We start from the raw sequence: 21,698 nt of genomic DNA on the forward strand, positions 1-21,698 counted from the left end.
GTATTCGTGTGATGTGCAAAAAATATTTATTTAATTTATATTTTTTAGTTTTATTTTTTATTAATTTATTTAATTTATATAAAAATTATTAGAAGTTTTAATTTATCTTTTTAATTATTTTTTTAATTTTTAAATAAAAATTTTTTGTATTTTTTTAATATTTTAAAAAATAATATATATTTACATTTTTATTCATTTAAATATTAGGAGGATAATTAGAATGATAAAACAGGTCTCTTAATCATTATTTATATTTTATTATTCTAAAATTATATTTTTGTATCAATATTTTTCGATAATTACTAAAGATATATAAATCTATATTACATATTCATATATGATTAATAAAAATATAATTAATATGTTACAATGCAATGATTTATAAAGAAAATGATTAAAATAACAGTATTGTAAATTAAATGAGATAAACATCTATATTATTATTCCCTTAAATAGATAAATATGAAGAAATCAATTCGAAAACATCATCAAATTTGTTTTCTAACCCTACTTATTATTCAAAATTTCAATTTTTATAGTTCAATTTCCATCATATCTTGATTAAATTCTTTAATTTAATGAATTTTTTATTTTTTAATGGATATTTGACTAATTGATTTAAATAATGATATATATATATATATATATAAATTATATTAATTAAGATTGATACACGATAAAAAAAATATAAATTAGATTTATTATAATGATTGATAATTATTAAAATTTTAGTTATTAAATACCAATTTTCATATAATTTCAAAGAAAATACTTTTTTAAAATATTATGAGAAGAGAGCAATATATATCCTGACACCAAAATGTGTCACGTTCATATTTTAGCGCCAAAATATTACTTATTTTAAAATAATATAAACATATTTTCATAATTATAATTAATCATAAATATTTTCATATTTTTTTTAATATCATTTTAAAGAATATTTGAAGTTTATTGGAGATTTGACCAAAATCAACAAACTTTAGCTAACTCCTATCAATATGATGAAAATCAACATAATTATAATTCATATATTTGAGGTGCATATTATTATTTGTAGGTTTTATTACTTAATGAATATTTAATTAATCAATTCAAATAAAGAAATGTATATATTTTATTTACAAATCATATTAATTAAGGTTGATACATAATAAAAAAATATATAAACTAAATTTATTAAAATAATTAAAAATTAGTAGAATTTTAGTCATTAAATATTAATTTTTGTATAATCCTAAAAGATAATTTTTTAAAAAATTCTGAGAAAAGAAAAATATACATATTGATATTAGAATGCGCCATGTCAATATTTTTGACACTAAAATGCTACTTATTATTAAGATAATATAATGATATTTTGTATTTCATAAACTAATTTACTTTACTTTTATAATTTTTTTTACAGTATCTTCTAATTTAATATTAGGCTAAGAATTAATCTATCATAAATCTGAACTCCATTATATTTAAGAGTTTATTGTTAGTCAATTAGTTGTTGCATGCACAAAACATAATTCAAATATCTGACACTTATTTAAATGGACTAGTGAAGTAATAACTAAATCAATCTAAATTTATTTTTTGTAAAGATATTTGATTTTTCTTATTATATATTTAATTATACAATAACTTTGATTATTCTGTTGATTGATTATTTAGTTAAAAAAAGATGTCAATTAATATATATATATATATATATATATAATAATTGATTTTATGATTGATTTATAGTGTGTATAAAATAATTATTACAAAATAAAAATAAAAAGGAAAAAATCAAATAGTAGTCGATTTTGTCGTTTTTCAATTTTATCGAGCTTAAGTCTTTAAATTAATAATAACAAAAGAAGCTTCTATATATTAGGGAGATAGAAGTGGTCGCCATAATTCGAACTAATTAATAATAATAATAATAATAATAATAATAATAATAATAATAAAATACCTAAAATTCTATAATTTCTACAGTAATCGTCTGAAAAGAAATTGGACAATTATCCAGCACACACAAATACAATGAACTATATGATTATCATCAACTCTACTGTGACTTGCACTCGTACGCAATGCTTGATATCTTAAAACTAAAAATAATGCATGAAAAAAAAAAAAAAAACCAAACATCTCACGGAATATCTAATTAATAAAACTCTTTAGAAACACAAAATGATAACACTCAGAGAAAGAAAGAACAAGAATATATATTCAGATGTGTCAACAGGGGTAATAATTACATATATGTGTTTTCTTAATACGCAACATATGTAATGTGCATCGTGAATTAATTAATAATATCATTTACGTAAACTTTATAATTATCCATATAGATATATTATTTGGTGTATTAATGAATATTTCATGCAATTATATCCCTATATTATTTGGTGAAAAAGATTATACTATACCATGAAAACAGTAATACTACTTATTAATTGCATGTTTTTGCATTTTAATACTACTTATCAAATAATTAAAGCGTGATGATCATTCACAGTTAATAGCTTAAGATTTTCAAACGTGCATGGACTCCTAGTGTAAAACAAAATTAAATATATTTTTATTATCTTTGTTAAACTTCACATATATACTAATTATTGTTCATATATCCGGTATATTATTCTTATGGTTTTTCCCTAAACAAGAGGATATATATACATAATGTTGAGGCATAATTACACATAAATACGTAGATATATATACATGAAATGTTTGTGATTGCAATAGGTATGATGAAAAAGACAAAGAGGGATAGGTTTTGAGTGATAATTTCATCTTAATCTCATCATTCCATACCATATATGCCCATATTGTAGATAAAGATTTAAGAATGAACCAACATATATATATTTGAATATTTTTCTCTCTATTTCATCCTTGCTTCTCTATAAATACAATAAGCTTCCTCCCTCATTAGACCCAAACACATACCAAACTACCAATTTCTATATCTATTTTTCATATATAAAAAACAATAATAAATTCCCCATACATACCCTATTTATTATTATTATTATTATTATTATATTGGCCATCATGAATAGATATCTTCTTCTCTTTTCATTCTTTGTTAGTAGCATAGTAGTTCCTTTTGTTGGTTGTTATAATGCAAAATTACAAAAGGGCCCACTTGTTGAGAGTACAAATGTTGAAGATGATTATAATATTAATGATAGATCATGGTGGAGATTCAAGGGGTTAGTCATGCAAAGCAAAGATGTTGTTGGTGGCGATCGGACTTCTTCTTCTTCTTCTTCACATTTGCGTAAAGTTATTAATGTAAATGATTATGGAGCTTGTGGTGATGGAGGGGATGCTTCTTCTAATACACAGGTAATAATTAAGTACCTATGGCTAATAGCTTAAATTAAGGTGAAAACTCAGGTGAAGTTGAATTCACGTGAAGGTGAAGTTGATATCTGAGAGTCGTTACATGAAAATTTAATCAAATTAGTTAAATCATCTAACGGGCTCTCAGCTATCAACTTCACGTGAAGTCGACTACACCTGAGTTTCCACTTGAAATTAATAGAGATATATATATAAAAAATGTAATTCTTGATGAGTAATATTAGAGTAATTAAGATGAAGTCAAGTCTTTATTTTATTATTTCATGTATAAAAAGACATAAATGGAATTGAACAAACGTTTTCATATTTTAGGAACATATAGAATAATTTACCAAAATAATGCTCTTTTTTTTTAACAAAAAATATATATAATTATTGGTTTTGTATCATAACTGAAAAATGACATTGATTTTTATAACCCTGTTCTGGTCCTAAAAATTTAATTAAAAATCATTGTTACAATATAAATACCTAAAATTTAATTAAAAATAATACACCGTATCTTCTGCCATTTTTGTAGGATTAAATTGATGACACAAAATGGATTAATCTGTCAAATTTAAAAAATTCATGTTTGCTCAATATTCTTGATGTGTTACAATATAAATTGAATAGAGCAAATATTTTTTTGTATATATGCTTGAAACACTTAATAAGAAATTTTCAATTGTGTAACTACTTTGAATACTTAATTCATGTGTCTCTTTATTATATTAGCTTAATTTTTTGGAAAGAGTGGCTTTATGATATAATATCAAAATTTTTATAATTAAAATATCTAAAATTCAATTATTATTATTATTTTTTAAAAGATAAAAAAATAGCATAAAATAAATAAAAAGAGAAAAAAAAGTCTATACAAAAATATTTAAATAAACTTAAAAAAAATTCTTACTTAAAAAAATGTATTAAAGATATAATTATTCACGTATCTCTTCTTATCAATTTAAATATTGAGAGAAGTAATTCTATGATATAATTAAAAGAATTATGCTAAGTGCTAATAATAATATATAAAATAAAGACTAATTAAAGTAATTATTTATAATATTATTTAATGTGTGTATTTAAATTTGATGAATAAAATAAGATATTACTCAATTTTCAGGCGTTTGAGAAGGCATGGCAAACAGCATGTTCTAGTGGCAAAACAATTCTTTTGGTACCTAAAGGAAATATTTACCAACTCAAACCAATCAGATTCTCTGGTCCTTGCAAATCTGACATCCAAGTCCAGGTAATTAGCTAGTAATTAATACTCAAAATAATTAATTAAGATTATTATACACGATCATTATTATTAGATTCACCCTGTGAAGAAAATTAATTAATAGAATGAATGGTTGAAATTAATTGTGATCAGATTGAAGGAACAATTGAAGCAACAGATGAGGCATCAGATTATTATAGCAATGATAGCAAATACTGGCTTGTATTTGATAATGTTAAGAAACTATTAGTCCATGGTGGTGGAACCATTGATGGAAATGGCAAAATATGGTGGCAAAAATCGTGTAAAAGGGACAAAACCTTGGTAACACTACCATACATATCATATATAATAATGTTGGAAGTCATTTATTTATTTATTATATTGAAATTTGAAAATCATTTTATAAAATTTGAAGCTTATAAAAAAAATTAAATATGATGAACTGCCTTCAAAATGAGTTTAACTAGGAAATTACTTTATTTTAAGGTTTAATTACTCTGCTGGTCACTATAGTTTCGCAAAATTTTTAATTAGGTCCCTATACTTTTTTTTCTTTTAATTGAGTCCTTGCACCAAAATTTTTTTTTAATTGGTCTTTATACTTTTTTTTCCTTTTATTTAAGTCCCTGTACCAATTTTTTTTTTTAGTTAGGTCCCTATAAAATTAAGCCAATTACTACTAAGAGGGACTTAATTGAAAAAAATTTTTTGGTGCGGAACCCAATTAAAAAGAAAAAAAAAGTATAGGGTTCTAATTGAAAATTTCACGAAACTATAGGGACCAATAGAGTAATTAAACCTTATTTTAATTCTAAAATCTAATTTTTAAATTAGAATAAAAAAATTTCTAATAAAAATTAATTAATATTAATTAATTAAAAGTTGATTCTTCAATTTATACTTATTCACATTTTTTAAGAAATAAACACTGTCATATTTTATAAATCATATTCATATTATCATATAATAACCACACTTATGGTTTCTTTAATTTAATTTGCAGCCATGCAAGGATGCCCCTACGGTATGTATACATGTTATTAACTAATTATTATTAATCAAGTATATTAACTGGACATTATTCAAAATCATGATAATAATAATAATAATAGTAATAACAACAATTAACATTATTATTATATTATTATTGCAGGCTTTGACATTCTCAAATTGCAGTAATTTGAGGGTTGAGAATTTGTATATATCAAATGCCCAACAAATGCATGTTAGAATTCAAGGTTGCAAAAATGTTATAGCTTCTGGGATTAATGTGACGGCACCAGGGGATAGCCCTAACACTGATGGAATTCATGTCACTAATAGTCACAACGTCCAAATCTCTGACTCCGTTATAGGAACTGGTAATTAATCATATATAATTAACCTTCATTAAATTAAATATATGCAAATATCTTTTAGTTAATTTGATTGAATTTAATTAATAATATGTTTTCAGGTGACGATTGTATATCAATTGTAAGTGGATCAAAAAATATTCTAGCTACAAATATAACGTGCGGACCTGGCCATGGTATCAGGTAATTAATTATTCAATTAATTCTGATTATCACTAATAATAATAGCGTTTATTTATCATGTGTCCTAATTAAGGACACTTGTTAAAATTACAAAAATAAAAAAAAATTATTAAAAAATATAAAAAATTTAAGATGCGTTTGGTTTGTATTTTTACTTTCAATATTTTTTGTTTTTTGAATTTTGTGAAAAAAAATAAAAAAAATAAAATTATGTTTTCTGTTTTTATCTTATTTTCTGTTTTAATTTTTTCCTTCACAAAATCCAAAAAACAGAAAATATAAAAAATAAAAACAGAAAATAAAAACCTAAACCAAACACATTTCAATGTATTTATTAAATAAAAACATTTAAAATTTTTTATTAGCGGTAAATTTATCATATGCTATTAAAACACATAATCCATAGTTAATTACTCAATTAATTCTGATTATCACTAATAATAATAAGATTTATCTATCATATGTTCTAAGAATACTTATTAAGATTACAAACAAAAAAGTCTTTATTGAAAATATAAAAAATTTAGAGTATATTTGATTTATATTTTTTTTATTTTTAATTTTTTTTATTTTCTGAATTTTATAAAAAAAATAAAAATAATAAAATTCTGTTTTTTATTTTTCTCTTTTATTCTCATTTTTTCTTTCACAAAACTCAAAAATAGAAAATTTTAAAAATAAAAATAAAAAATAAAAACGCAAATTAAATACACTACACCCTTAAATTTTTAATACATTTATTTTATATTTATTAAATAAAAATATTTAAAATTTTTCACTGATAAATCTATTATCATGATAGCTAAATTCATAATAATAGCTTCAATTGGAAACACCTTGATAATTAGTTTGCAATAATGGTTGTCAGTATTGGAAGCTTGGGGAAGGGAAACTCCGAGGCATATGTTTCAGGAGTAACAGTGAAGCGAGCTCAGATTTCTGGAACTACAAATGGAGTTAGAATTAAGACATGGCAGGTAATTAACTAATTAATTTCTAATTCATTTATACGATTTCTAATTATATGATTTTATTAGTGATTAATCAATAACGTATGTATTTGCAGGGAGGGTCAGGACTTGCTAGCTACATCCAGTTTAAACACATTGTGATGGAAAATGTGACCAATCCAATTTTGATAGACCAGAATTACTGTGACAAACCAAATAAGTCATGCCCAAAACAAGTAATATAAATTCTTATTCTTATTAATTATTCCCTTATAAAACAATAAAAGTCAACAAAAAAAAATTCCGTATTGAACTTAACATATTTAGATTAGAATGTTAAAAAGATTGTTAAAATAAAATAAAAAAAACGAGTTAAACTAGTTTATTCGTTAAAGTCTCATTTTTATAGGTTTATTTTTTAAAAAAAAAAATTCCGTCTATTTAAGCTGGTTAAATAGAATAAATTAAAAAATTCGATTTATTTTTATAGTCCTACCAAAAACTTAAATTAGAAGATATATCGGAGACAAAAAACAATAACAATCTGAATTTGTCTTATTTATTATTTATTATTTGAATAAATTACCATTTGTATCCAGGAAAGATACAAACGCCGACAAATGTATCCATATAAGAATAAAACGACAATTGTACCCACGAAAGATAGTTTCCGTGTGCCAAGAATACCCTAACGGACCAATTGTGTAACTAACGTTCGGGTACTCTTGGCACACGAAAGTCATCTTCCGTGGTTATAATTGTCGTTTTATTCTTATATAGGTACATTTGTCTGCGTCTATATCTTTTATGGGTACAAATGGTAATTTATTCTTTATTATTTATTGTAGAGTACATTGAATAAAGTAAAAAATAATAAATTTTGATAATTTTTTACTAATATTTTTTTATTATCAAACATTTTCGTATTATTATATACTCATAATTTGTGTGGTGTGGATGTACAGAAATCAGCGGTTCAGATATCAAATGTGTTGTACCAAAACATATCAGGGACAAGTGCTTCAGATGTGGCTGTGAAGTTTGATTGTAGTGACTCAGTTCCATGCCAAGACATAATATTGGAGGACATTAACCTCCAAAGTTTTGAAGGAGACAAAGATGCTGAAGCTTTATGCAACAATGTAAAAGTCTCTTATTATGGAGACGTTAACCCTAGCTGCTGCTCATAGAAATATACATAATTGCCATGATTAGATTAAACTAATAATTCATGACATGAATTATTGAAGCATGAATGTATATCATTGCATGCTTTAATTTGCAATGACACTTTATCATTGCATATAGGGTATGTAGTGTGTAGTGATCAATATAGTTAATTAGGGTGATTATTATTATTAATTAAAATTAGTCTTTAAACAATGATTATATTGTCATGATGATGCTAAAGATATAGTTGTACAGTACACTCAAATAGATGTATCATTGATTGAATTAAGAGTAGAAGAAAAAACAAAATAAAATAAATAATAAGAGTGTAGAGTGTAAAATTAAAACAACTATCTAGATATTAAAATTCCATATTATTTCTTTCCAAAAAATGGATATATACATATATTGCTATTAATTATTATTTAATTTGTCACTTGATTCTACATAAATATATATAATCCAAAGTATTATTATGTTGCTCAATCCGTTGATCATGCTTGTAGCTTTTAATTTATATACGTTATATGTTATAAATGAAAATTAAATATCGATATAAAAAGATCTCTTAAGATTGAGTTATATTCACTTAGTTATATAATTAATAGAAACAACATTTTAATTTAAACATTATATACTATACTAGCAACGGTAAGATATCATGATAAAATGAAAGAAAAGCTTGAAAGCTTTGTTAGCCTTTTTAATAGCAATAGGTAACGGCTTGAAGAGCTTTTACCTTTTTCTTCTTCTTTTTTTATATAATTTACAATACAATAATATTTAAAAAAAAAAAACTAAAACTAAAACAGTCTAAATTTATTTTATTTAATATTTATTAATTATTATTGTAAATAATAAATATTAAATAAAATAAATTATTTTTTTTGTTTTTTTAGTATTATGGTAACAATAAAAGCTTTTGCTTTGTGTAATTGAATATGAGAATTCATGATTTGTTGGCGTGCATGCATCTTTATTCTCTAGTCTTTACTCTTTAGAACACAGATTTCAGATTATTTTATGCCAAAAGTTAATTATAGATATAGGGCCCAACGGAATCGCCACAAGATTTTTGGTACTAATATTAGGTCCTACTCATCCATCATATAAGTGGCTCCACTTAATAACTATGAATGATGTCTGAATTGTACCTAAAAAGAGGGGAAAAAGAAAAGAGGAAAAATAATAATAATAATGTTGCCACTCAAAAATGGATTCATAGTTTGAGCATGGCTTATGGGCAATGATAGTCAAACTAAAAAGAATTTGAGAGACAAGGAAAAAAATATATGAATGAAAAGTAATGCATGTTTGGCTAGCTACCATTATCATACTAGGTTTGCAGGTGCTACCTATTTTATGAATAAATATTTAAATTAATTAAAAAAAAATCAGACTATACACTTATTTTTTAACAAATTTTTAGTCCTTATAAATTTTTAAAAATTAATTATGATCATCAACAGCTTGGTCTCTATATTATTTTATAATGACATTTTATAAAATCTAATTATCTTATAATAAAATTTAGGTTTAATTATTCTATTCTTCTATAATTTTGCAAAATTTTTAATTAGGTCCTTATACGTTTTTTCCTTTTAATTGGGTCCTTGTACCAATTTTTTTTTAATTAGGTCCCTCTTAATAGTAATTGGCTTAATTGTATAGAGACCCAACTAAAAAAAAAAATTGGTGCAGGATAAAAAGAAAAAAAAGTATAGGGACTCAATTGAAAAAAAATTTGGTGCACGGACTCAATTAAAAAAAAAAAGTATAAGGACCTAATTGAAAATTTTGCGAAACTATAAGGATCAACAGGATAATTAAACCTAAAATTTATTAAGAACTTATTTATTAAATAGGGATATTAAAAAATTTAATTAAAAAAAATTTTCAAAAACTTCTAAAGAGTAAATTTTGTAAGAACCCAAATATTTAATTTGAAATTCCTTAAAACCAATTTGAGTATTTACTCTCATCTTTTTTTTTTTCCTTAGTATTTTTTTAATTATTAAAGAGAAATTAGATGTATTTTATTCTTGTTCATGTATCTAGCAAGAAACTTAACAGACAAAAAAAAAAAAAAAGCAAATTTATTCTATATTTTGAAGATGAGAGTCTCAATAATGAGATCTTTCGTAATGGATAAACAAGAGAAAAAAAAACTTGATTAAGATGAACTAATAAATAACATAAAACAATAAGTTCCCATATTAAATTTCCTTGATAGAAAAAAAGTGCAGTGACAGCAACTAAAGCATGCAGTAATAATAGTCTAACATCAATGGTAGATTACTATACTTTTAAGGTTCTACTAATTAACATAACTCTATACATACATAATCAGCATGAACTTGTATTATTATTATATATATTATTATTGTAGTAACAAACTTACAATAATGTTTTGTGTTAATTTCTTCATTTACTTGCTGCTGCTTCATCAGTTGTTGTTGTTGTAGTTGGTGCTGCTGCTGGTTTTGGTGGTGGTTGTGGTTCTTCTTGAGGTGGTGGAGGTGGTGGTAGTCCTCCATCAATGCAACTTCTACACTTGTTCTCAACCCAACCTTCAATGTCATGGTCACCATTGAAGTGTCTTCCACCACATAACCTTGCTATCATTCCAGCAATGACACCTACTATTGTGATCACTGCTATCACAACCACAAGTGTCTCTATTGATCTATGTGAATAGTAGTTATAATTATTATTGTTCCTATTGCTATTAACAACAAAGGGTTGCATCTCATTACTACTACTACTCCCTTGCCTTGTTGTGTCCATCATACAGATTCTGATGAACAACAACTACTTTCTTTCAAATTCAAGAAGCTAATAATAAGGCTGAGTATGTAGTTATTAATAGCAAATAGAGAGTAGAATGGTGAAAATAATGAGACTGATCATCAAAACTTTCAGACACTGATGAGTAATAGTAGTAGTACAGTATTAGTGTCAAACTGAGTTTGCTGCTATCATTAATTAATGCTCATAAAAAAAGGATACTCTGTAATATATAATAGATGGTGGGGTGTATTTATATACCTTTAATTTACTTAGTTAAGTAGAATCTTGATACCAAAGTACATATTATATTTTGGCAAAACAAACAAAGTAGTTTTTTAGTTTTGCTAAGTGAATTTGACTACTATATATATATATATATATATATATATATATATATATATATATATATATATATATCAGATGAGAATTGTATTATATTGTATTAAAAAATATTATTTGTATATTAAAATTATATATTATATATTTATATATAAATATATGTGTAATTTATATTGATAATTAATTTTGGTGAATCTTATCTTATTCTCTTTAAAATAAAGGGTAAATTATTCCTCGCGACATATAAAGTGATTAGACTTAACTGAAGCTCATGCGCCAACGATTACAGAAACATTATTGAAAGTTAAAACAAAACGTGGTGCATTGGTTGATGATGATTCCAACCGTGAAGACAAACTAAAATTTACGTTACTTTGATTACTTGTTTTCATACTAATGGATCGCGGTATAATGCAAATAAGAGAACATCAGAGCACCTCCAATGGTGAGTTCCTCTTTGACTTTTTTCTGACATATAGGAACTCTAACCATTGGAGAAGAGAAGGAGTGAGTTCCCCCACAAGGATCAAGGTAAGGGAGGCCCTCTAAGCAGGGACTCAAATTAACCAATAACAACTTGCCATTTGGCAAGTTATTATAAAAAAATAATAATATAAAATCTGAAATAATTAAATAATTAAATAATAATTAAATTAATAATAATTATAATAAAAATTATATTTTTATTTAATTAATAATTTATATTAATTATTTAAATAATAATTAATTAAATAATTAATTAGATTAAATAATTAAGTTTTTATTTAATTAATGATTTATATTATAATTAATATTGAATATTATTTATATTATTATATTAAATTATAATTAATTAAATTTACTTACATTAAAAAATAAATTTAATTTTTATACCTTATAAAATAATTTTTAGTTGAGTTGGTTATTTTTATTTTTAAAATTTAAAATGCTAATGATATTATTAAAATTAGCAGTTGTAAACACAAAACTATAAATTAGTATAATCTCGAATTATATATTGTGTATTATTATTATATATGAATTTATTTAATATTAATATCTTTTAATAATGAATTATTTTTAAATTTATAAATTTAAATAATATTATTGAAAAAAATTAATTATATTAATTTTAAGTATTTTAATTAATTAATTAAGTGGGACCACAATAAGGACTAAAGTTAGTTCCTCCTAATGGAGAAGAGAGAGATGCTTTGAGTTCCTATTTATTGTTTATGATGCAAAAGCTGATGTGGAGTTACTTTTTATGACAGGTGGGCCATAAACAGGAACTGGGATGAGTTCCCTACTGGAGATGGTCTCAACGCAACACTGTCATGGTAGTTGCTACTCTCATTGTGACCGCAATTTATCAAACGGTTCTGAGTTTTTCAGGTGGACTCACTCAGGACGGTAGTGACAATGGTCCAAATAGTAATAATCTTGTAAACGCTACTTCATCCCTCAATTCTACTGCAGTAGAGAAATCTGTCTTGTCAGGCAATGTTTTTGGTATTATGTGTAAAGATTTTCAAAAATGTAATGATATTGTTATCAAATTTTAAGAGAAACATAATGTCAATTGAAAAGAAAAGAGAAGAGAACATGAATCTTGAAGTTCTGATGAAAGAATAATTTATGATAATTATTGTATATATCACGAGGAATAATTTATTCTTTATTTTAAAGAGGGTACGGTAGACTACTTCACCTAATTTTAATGGGAATCCAATGGCTACTGTAATGAATGATTTATATTGCCGTTTGTTACTTTTATTATGTTCCAATTTTTCAAATTTTGTTTACTTTATCTGACCACTGTTTTTCACCTTATAAAATTAAAACAAAAAAAGGGAGAAAGAAAGCAGGGTGTGACTTTTGAGGAGCTAAGACATATATTGAGGCCAAAAGTGTTTCTGAGTACCCCATTAACTCATTAATATAATTGTCAGTGAGAGATCTTAATAACATATTGAATTGCACAGTAATTAAAAAGAAGAAAAATATTTTCTAATTTTCTTGTCCCAAGTTTGTCCTATGTGGTGTCACATGTTAATGTTTAATCTGTCTGAGACTGGTGATGTTATTTGTTTGTATTGTATTATTTGTCCTTTATATGTTCCTAGAGCAAAGTAAATAAATCATGTTATTATAAGAGAGCTATATATGAGTTTCTGCATTCACCTCAATAGTGTCCCGAATTGGATTGGTTTGTCAAGTTGCAGAAACACTTTAATGGTTGTGAGTGTGTGAATCTGAAGGAGTGAAGAGGACTAGTGTGTAGGACACACCCTTTTAGTAGTGTCACTCTTCACAATGATGCTTTTCTTCATCACCGTAGCTTGGACCATCACAAGTTCATAACATACATAATTTACAATGCCAATAAATATTATTTTTTTCTCAACCACAATTTTTTGTTAATAATTTAAGAAACTTTTTATTTGGATCAATCGAGATAATAGTACTAATTTTGTTAACTTTTTATCTGCTACTATTACTTGTTTTTTTTAATACTTCTTTAGATTTTTAACACGAATATAAATTATAGAAATTATAGGAAATTGGGCTGCTTTGGGAAACTTTGAAAATATAGACTTTGGTTATTGGTACTTGTCTTGTGCTCTTTCTTTTTTTTTTTTTTAAATAATTATTATTATTTTTAAAAAATCATTCATCGTTCAGGTATATATATATATATATATAAGAATAAAGAAAATTATCAGGGCCAACATTAAACTTTTAACACTTTGTTGTATTTGAAATTTTTTAGATTTGTCATTTGCGTAACAAAATATTGATGCTGATTAATTAATAATAAAAAATGATAAAATTTATTGACCTTATGGTACTATTGCAAGAATAAATAATTTTATAAAAATATTAGGTGTACACTAAAATAATTATTAAATTAATTATTATATATTTGTATATAAAGATATATTATTTAATTTATTTTTTATAAATATTTTATATTTTAATATATATTCTATAAATATGATTATTTAATTTTTTGTATATATATAATATACAAGTATAGTTAATAATTGGTTTAATTATTTTGTTCTTTATAATTTTATTAAATTTTTAATTAAATTTTTATAATTATATTTTTATATTGTTTTTAATTTTATAATTAAGTTATTTTTATATTAAAAATATTAAAATTAATAAAATATTTTTCTCTAAATATATGTTATTAAAGATTTAATTAAATTTTTAATTATAAATATTTTTAATTTATAAAAAATATTTAATTAATTCTATACTTTTATATTTAAAAAAATTTAATTATAAAATTAAAAAATACAAAAATTAAATAAAAAATTTAATTAAATTTAATAAAATACAAAAATTTAGCCTCACCTGAACTAGGCTTACTATTAGCCTTTACTTTTTGCTGTGCTAACACTTTTTGGTGATGACACGTGTTTAAAGTCAAAAGTACTTGGCGTGTGAACTGTTTTTTCAGAACGTAATGGGTGAATAGGTTTTGATGTATTTGTAGTGTGAGCCAAATGATGGATGTAATGTCAAATACTTGTATGATGATATTTTTATATTAAAATGATATTATGAATTTTTAGATAATTAATTAAATATATTTAATTAAATATATTTAATTAAATATATCAATTTATCTAGTAGTTCATAATTTTATCTTTATATAAAAATATTATTATAGGAATATTCATCATGTGTAAATAATTGTTTTTGACTTTTTGTGTTGCGAGTTCTTACAAATTTGAAATAGAATTATTTTTTTAACATATGTGTGATGTATTTGAGTTTGGGCCTGTTTTTATGAAGGTTTTAGATTAATTAAAGGGAAAAAATATAGACTTTTGAAATAGATATTTTGGTTTTTGCAATGTGTGATATGCTTAGGTTTGGGCTTATTATATAAAAAATTTTCTTAGCCTATATTTCTTGACTACCTTTAGCAGCTATATAAAAAAATGAAGGCCTTTAGAAAATGCAAAAAAGAAAAATGAAGTCCTCTGGAAGCTGACAATTTGGACTGAATAGACATTAACCAGTGGAAAAAAAAGCCTTGGGAAATTCTTTTTGTAAATATTTATAGGAAGAGTAACAGATGTGCTGATTGCCTAGCTCGAAAAAGTCTAAACTTAGACCCAGGCTTTTATTTTTGGGACCTGCCTCCTAGAGAGGTTATTAGCATCTTAGCTGATGATGAACAAGGGGTTTCTATGCCCCGATTAGTTTGTATTTAGTCTTCTTTTGGGTTTTGGCCCCGATTAATCACCAAAAAAAAAAAAAAAAAAAAAAGATTCTTACAAAGCCTTTGGTTGGATTATAAAACAAACAGGGGTTTGCGTGAGTGTGTAGGGATAGTAATGGGTAGAGTTTGAATTTAACTCTAATTCTACTTATAAATTGAGAACAATACAATCCCAATTTTATCTGGAGTTAATCTATGATTATATGATTCTGTCCACATATTTTTATAAATATGCAATATTATTATATAATTTAATAAATATACAAATTAAAAATTTAATACAAACAGCATAATTATTCTATAAATAACATAATCGTCCTATAAACAACATAATCATCATATATTTAATTTTATATAAAAGTTTTTGTTTAAATTAATAACACAAATATAAACAAAATATTGTAATATAATATTGTAATTATATATTACTAAAATGAAATTGATTTTTATATCAATAAAGTATAAATTTATTAATTGATGATCTTGGTTTAATATATATATATATATATATATATATATATATATATAAAATGCGGGTTGGTCGAGTAGAGTAGAGACTCAATCCTGTACATTCAACTCTATCTGCAACAGATCGGGTTGACAATCTTATCGGACCATATTGAATATCTACAAGTAAGATACATACTGTCACCTCTAGGTTCATATTTTTTTTCAATTGAATTTGTCTTTACATTACTTTTAATTTTGTAATTAGATTTTTTTATGTCAAAATTTAAAAATATTAAAATTAATAAAATATTTTAAAAAAATATATATATAATAAAAAATTTAATTAAATTTTTAATTATAAATATCTTTAATTTATACAAAAATATTTAGTTTATTTTAATATTGTTATATTAAATACTCATTAAAAAATAATATAAAAATTTAATTATAAATTTAATAAATTGATAAAAATCACATAACTAAATTTAATAATATATATTTTAAAATAAAAATATTTATAATTACGTCTTGATTTGGTTGGACTTGGTCTATATCAACGTGAATTATACCGTCCACAGTCCACACGCATAATAGAAAATAAAAACCTTATTTGTTCTTTTTAAAAAAAAAATATTTCATGAATTATTCATTTTGGCTAGTTTTTCTAAAAAATAACTACTATTAAGTATTAATTAAAAAAAAAATAGTAGAATTTGTAATTAGTAGGTGGGATTATCCGATTTTGTTGTATTCCTGGATTTTCTGCTCTGAGTTTGTTTTGATCTATATACGCGGATTTCAAAATCCGCCCCAAATATTCAGATTCCATTTTTCTTTTTCAAATCTTGGTGCCTATTTCAATCCGCTTTCTTTCTCCGAAGTGAGGGAGAGAACGATCGAGCAAGCTGAACTGCAATCGGAATCGGAATCCGAATTAGAATCCGAATTCGGATGGGGACTCCGGAATTCCCTAACCTAGGCAAGCATTGCTCCGTTTCCGATTGCAAGCTCATCGATTTCTTGCCCTTCACTTGCGATCGCTGCAATCAGGTTTCTCAATTTCTATTCCTTTTCTTTATTGCTATGATTTTGTTTCTGTTGTATTTCACCTGCATTTCTTGGTTGCTTTTCGATTTTGTGCCTTGTTTTTAGAAAATAGAAATTTATTTTGTGGAAATCTTGTTTTGACTTTGATTAAGGAGAGTGGAAGAGATTAGCGATTGAGCTGAAAACTGAGATGTTTTCTGCCAATAGGAATAGAAATGTTTGTTGAATTGAAATGCAAATATTGAAGGAAAGAAAAGTATTAAACCTAAACTGGATGGTTCGTAAACGAGAGCGTGTGGATATTGATTATTGAACTGATATGCTGGGAACTTATAGATCACCATTGGTATGATGCTTGTCGAAATGTTAGAACTTAACGATCTTAGTTTGACCATTGTTTGCTTTCTCAAATGCATGTTATGAGCATATAAGCAATGGACTTTTATTTCAAAAATTAAGAAAAACCCACCAATTTAGTCTCATGAAAGACTGGAACACCAACATTGTAGTTTGAAAAGGACTAAACAAGTATGTGGTACTTGAAAGATGTAGTCTAATGAGGCATATCTTTTTCAGGTACCATGGGTTTGTTTAGTTCTTTGGAGGTAAATTTGTTGATGTTTTAATCTTTCAGGAGAAGTGCTCTCAGTGTTAGTTGAATTTGTTGTTTTGAATGTTAGGAGCTTTATCCATCTCTCTGTTTCTTGAAGTGAACACACTCTTCTAAAGGTATCTCGTTCAGCACTCAAAAACTTTGAAGTTATAATATCGAGGCCACCATCCGATTGCTCTTATCTTTGTTCTCATTGTCTGCCTTTTAACTTAGACATAATTTAGGTGCTTGGTTTATATTTGAAAATGAAAGTAGTTCATATATAGTGTTAAGGGAAGTGTTTAGCCTTTTTGACAACTTGTATTCGGGTTCCTGTTAAGCTTGCACCAAATCCCTGCAGGTTGTTGTATACTTGATAATATTTATAGGCATGTAGTGTTTGGTAGTTAAAATCATCGTGTTTTGCAGCATATTTAGCCAAGAAGTTCTTTTTTTTCCTTCAATTCTAATGAGCAGTTTGACAGTTGTAGTTCATTGGGATTTGAATATTGACTAATGATTAAGGATTATAGCTTTCTGAGGATCTTCAAGTATCGAATTATGAATGAATTTTCTGCTCGTTTTGATATTAAAACTCTTTGTTTGAGCTAACTATATCACTATATCTGCCAATCTCCAACAGGTATATTGTTTGGAGCACCGAAGTTATATTAAACATAATTGTACAAAGCCCAACAAACATGATGTCACTGTTGTTATATGTCCTCTTTGTGCCAAAGGAGTTCGCCTAATTCCAGATCAAGATCCAAATATAACTTGGGAGAATCATGTTAACACTGAATGCGATCCATCAAATTATGAGAAAGCCACAAAGAAGAAAAAATGCCCTGCCCCTGGATGCAGAGAGGTGTTAGTATTCTCAAACACCATTAAGTGCAGGGACTGCATGATAGACCATTGTTTGAAGCACCGCTTTGGACCTGCACACAAGTGTCCTGGTCCCAAAAAGTTGGAAACAAGCTTTTCATTTATGAGTCTTGTAAATAGAAATAGAAAAGAGGAGCCGAAACCCAATTTGACTTCAGCCTCATCATCTAAATGGACAACAGGCCTTTTTAATGTAGCTTCTAGTATTATGGCTTCAGCAGAAGCAGGCATTTCCAAATTGAGCGGTGAAACTAACCAAAGCCAGCAGACGACAAGGAATGGGACGGGACAAAGCAGTGGCAGTGGAAATAGAAACGGTTTAGTGGAGCAATGTCCTCAGTGTGGTGCTAAGTTTTCCTCGGTCACCACCTTGGTCGATCATGTGCAAAAAGTTCATGAAAGGAGTGGCAACCGTCCTGGGGCAAAGAAGGTGACAATTGATGCATGTCCGAAGTGTAGTAGGGGATTTGTAGACCCAGTTGCTCTTGTGGAACATGTTGAGAGGGACCATGGTGGTAGTTCCAGAGCTTAGGTGTGGGGTTAAGACACTGTTGAGGAAATTGCAGTGGATTGTTGAGTTTATAGACATTTTTTCTACCAAATTTTATAGCAAAAGGATGTCAAATTGTCAATACCAATTTAATTTGTTCAGAGAGATCAGTTGTGTAATTTTAGCCTTATTTGACAGCTTGATTATTTGATAATATAGATTCTTTCTTCTTGCTTGGAATTAATCTAACTTCTTGAATTGTAATTTTAGCATAGAAAAAGGTTACTTCCTGAGTAATCCTGTCAATGCAAACATTTCAAACGGTGGTGGAACCATCTTTGTTGCACTGTTTTTTGCGGTTCAAATTCTATATTTTATCATCATCATTATCATTATTGTTGATATTATTATGGTCTGAGTGGTTCAAATTTTGTTGTATAAAACTATGTAGGTAAGTTTGGTATGGGCGTAGAGATGGGGGCAAAATATTTTATGGATACAAATAGGAGTGTCGAATGCTTTATTGTCCTTCCAGCTATGCAGAATAAGTAAAGATGCTAAATTATCTCAATACTTAAAAAGAGTATAATACTTTTAATTATCTGTCATGGCATTATATTTATAAAGCACGTTAGTTGTGTTTGTTTCAAGTGAGACAAGCCCATCAAGTTCTTGCTGTTTAACATCCTCATAGTTTTTGTTTGTTAGCCTCCAGAGCTTTCTTTTAACAGTGCCATACACCTTTTGCACCATAAATTTTGAATCTCCAAATGAAACAACTAAATTCAACATTTTTTCCCTCATTTTCAGATGAAAAAAAGTAGAAATTTAGATAAGAAACTTCTAAGATAAAAAGTAAAAACCAATCAGAATGTCCTGACTTAGTGCAACCAAAATAATTTTGAATAGTGAAATTTCAGCATGCCAAATGCTGTTCCCTAAACTCATGTGGCCCTTTCATTAATGATTATTATATATTATATTTATTTATACTTTATTTCCGTATACATAAGATGTATGCGATATGAGTTAGAATAAAATATTAAACAAAAAAAAGGACTAATTTATCCACTAAATATTTTTCATTTTTATGATAGAAAAAACTTTAAGCTAAAATATAAATAAGCAGCTTCACTTTCCAACCATTTTCCCCCACAATATGCATGCGGATTGGTGATTATGCCATGCAAATTGCTGAATTCCCTTGTTAGTAGTGTTGTGTAATAATGATAAGTCATGAAGACATTGCTCCTTTACTTGTTTGTTTCAAAAGTTGGCAAGAAAGCAACATGTGTGCATGTTTGATGTTTCCTCCAATAATAATCAATGCAAACCGGTTTCTTTTGTTGCCCTTTCCATGAACAAAGAAAGTTGGCTTCATGCATAATTGAAAAGACTATTTAGTATTGTTTTTTGAGAGAATCTTACATTTGATTGTGAAATGTATGATTTCTATACTCTAAATTTGTTCTGCACTTGCTCAAAAGGTAAGTGAAGTGGAAAAGAAATCCCAAAGTCTAGTTGTTGAGAAATTTATATATAAAAAAATCGTTCTCGAAACTTACTTCTACGAAGAGACAATCTTAATCCATCAAGTAAGAATAATGTTGCAGGAAAAAAAAATTGAGGGTCTAACTTTTCATTAATATTGGAATCCTCAATCGTTTAACCAAAAGTTGTTATTCCTTAAAAAATTTAAAACTAAAAATTGTTATTAACTAGATCAAATATAACATATATAAAATTCCTTACGATATGACACTAATCCATCTTCATTTAATTTGCTACATTAGCATATATTTATTGGATCAAACTAAGGACAAAAATGAGCGTAGACAATTTTTTTATTTTTATTTGAGGAAATTATATATATATATATATAATGAATAAAAATTATTTAAGCTTTTCAAAAAAAAATTATTTTATAATTTATTTTTTTATGATAAAAAAATTGAAAATGATTTTTTTTTCTTAAATACTCTGGCTATAGTTGTAGATAACATGAAAATATATTTTCTTAGGAAAAAATGATTATTTTATAGAATTTATAAAAATATGAAGAAAATAAATAATTAATTGTTTTTGCTGAAAAAGTTGAGACACACGAATCCTAAATTACGAATTCTAATAGTAGTAGTATAATAAAAATTATCGTATAGAAATAATCATATTACTCTACAATATCTTTAATAAAATATTTGAGAGTTAAGAAAAATCTGGCTCTTTGTATTTTGTATGGATAAATAATTAATAATTAAATATATCAATAATGAACCACTTATTAACTTATCTCTGTAGAGTATAGAGCCATGGGAAGGTAAATAGGACCCACCTCCACCTTAACCGTTGCAAATGCAATGCATTATAGTTATATAAGGCGCCACCGCCACCGGCACCCCACCACCACCACATACTATTAATATCATTTCAATTTTCAAACAACTCTGCCTCTTTAAATTAAATTCTTAGTAGTTTTTTTTTTTTTTTACCAAAGATAGGAGACTCGAATCTGCAACCTCTTAATTGAGTATGAAGAGACTATGTCATTTGAGCTATTACTCTTTGGCAATTCTTAGTAGTTAATACTTACCATACTATGATTTCATATCAATATATTTTTCTTTTTTCTTTCTTTCTTTTGAGGGTATCATATCAATA

General features: G+C 25.8%; 3 protein-coding genes across 3 annotated transcripts; 2 read left to right on the forward strand and 1 right to left on the reverse strand.

Moving 5' to 3' along the window:
- Positions 1–2,927: 2,927 nt before the first annotated feature.
- Positions 2,928–8,599, forward strand: PGAZAT (polygalacturonase ADPG2-like protein). The gene is made up of 9 exons (XM_088491297.1): positions 2,928–3,333; positions 4,460–4,588; positions 4,715–4,885; positions 5,568–5,588; positions 5,718–5,925; positions 6,021–6,102; positions 6,971–7,079; positions 7,169–7,288; positions 8,018–8,599. Exons 1-9 carry the CDS (start codon positions 3,037–3,039, stop codon positions 8,240–8,242), a joined length of 1,362 nt encoding a protein of 453 aa, XP_088347423.1. The 5' UTR covers positions 2,928–3,036; the 3' UTR covers positions 8,243–8,599.
- A 1,899-nt stretch (positions 8,600–10,498) lies between these two features.
- LOC107647923 (fission regulator-like protein) lies at positions 10,499–11,200 on the reverse strand. Its single transcript, XM_016351973.3, has one exon. The coding sequence runs from the start codon at positions 11,010–11,012 to the stop codon at positions 10,647–10,649; it is 366 nt and encodes a 121-aa protein (XP_016207459.1). The 5' UTR covers positions 11,013–11,200; the 3' UTR covers positions 10,499–10,646.
- Positions 11,201–16,645: 5,445 nt separating this feature from the next.
- LOC107645470 (zinc finger (C2H2 type, AN1-like) family protein) lies at positions 16,646–19,280 on the forward strand. Its single transcript, XM_016349501.3, has 2 exons — positions 16,646–17,073; positions 18,306–19,280. Exons 1-2 carry the CDS (start codon positions 16,975–16,977, stop codon positions 19,080–19,082), a joined length of 876 nt encoding a protein of 291 aa, XP_016204987.1. The 5' UTR covers positions 16,646–16,974; the 3' UTR covers positions 19,083–19,280.
- Positions 19,281–21,698: the final 2,418 nt, after the last annotated feature.

This window comes from Arachis ipaensis, chromosome B6, assembly GCF_059453495.1.
Source record: "Arachis ipaensis isolate K30076 ecotype BB chromosome B6, ASM5945349v1, whole genome shotgun sequence".
NCBI classification, from domain to species: Eukaryota; Viridiplantae; Streptophyta; class Magnoliopsida; order Fabales; family Fabaceae; genus Arachis; species Arachis ipaensis.

Bases quoted from the DNA above. Each gene is read 5' to 3' on its own strand.
- PGAZAT (XM_088491297.1), top strand. From the start codon at position 3,037: ATGAATAGATATCTTCTTCTCTTTTCATTCTTTGTTAGTAGCATAGTA. The intron at 5,589-5,717 runs GTATGTATACAT...TTATTATTGCAG, and splicing joins CATGCAAGGATGCCCCTACG to GCTTTGACATTCTCAAATTG. The intron at 6,103-6,970 runs GTAATTAATTAT...AATGGTTGTCAG, and splicing joins GGACCTGGCCATGGTATCAG to TATTGGAAGCTTGGGGAAGG.
- LOC107647923 (XM_016351973.3), bottom strand. From the start codon at position 11,012: ATGATGGACACAACAAGGCAAGGGAGTAGTAGTAGTAATGAGATGCAA.
- LOC107645470 (XM_016349501.3), top strand. From the start codon at position 16,975: ATGGGGACTCCGGAATTCCCTAACCTAGGCAAGCATTGCTCCGTTTCC. The intron at 17,074-18,305 runs GTTTCTCAATTT...AATCTCCAACAG, and splicing joins CTTGCGATCGCTGCAATCAG to GTATATTGTTTGGAGCACCG.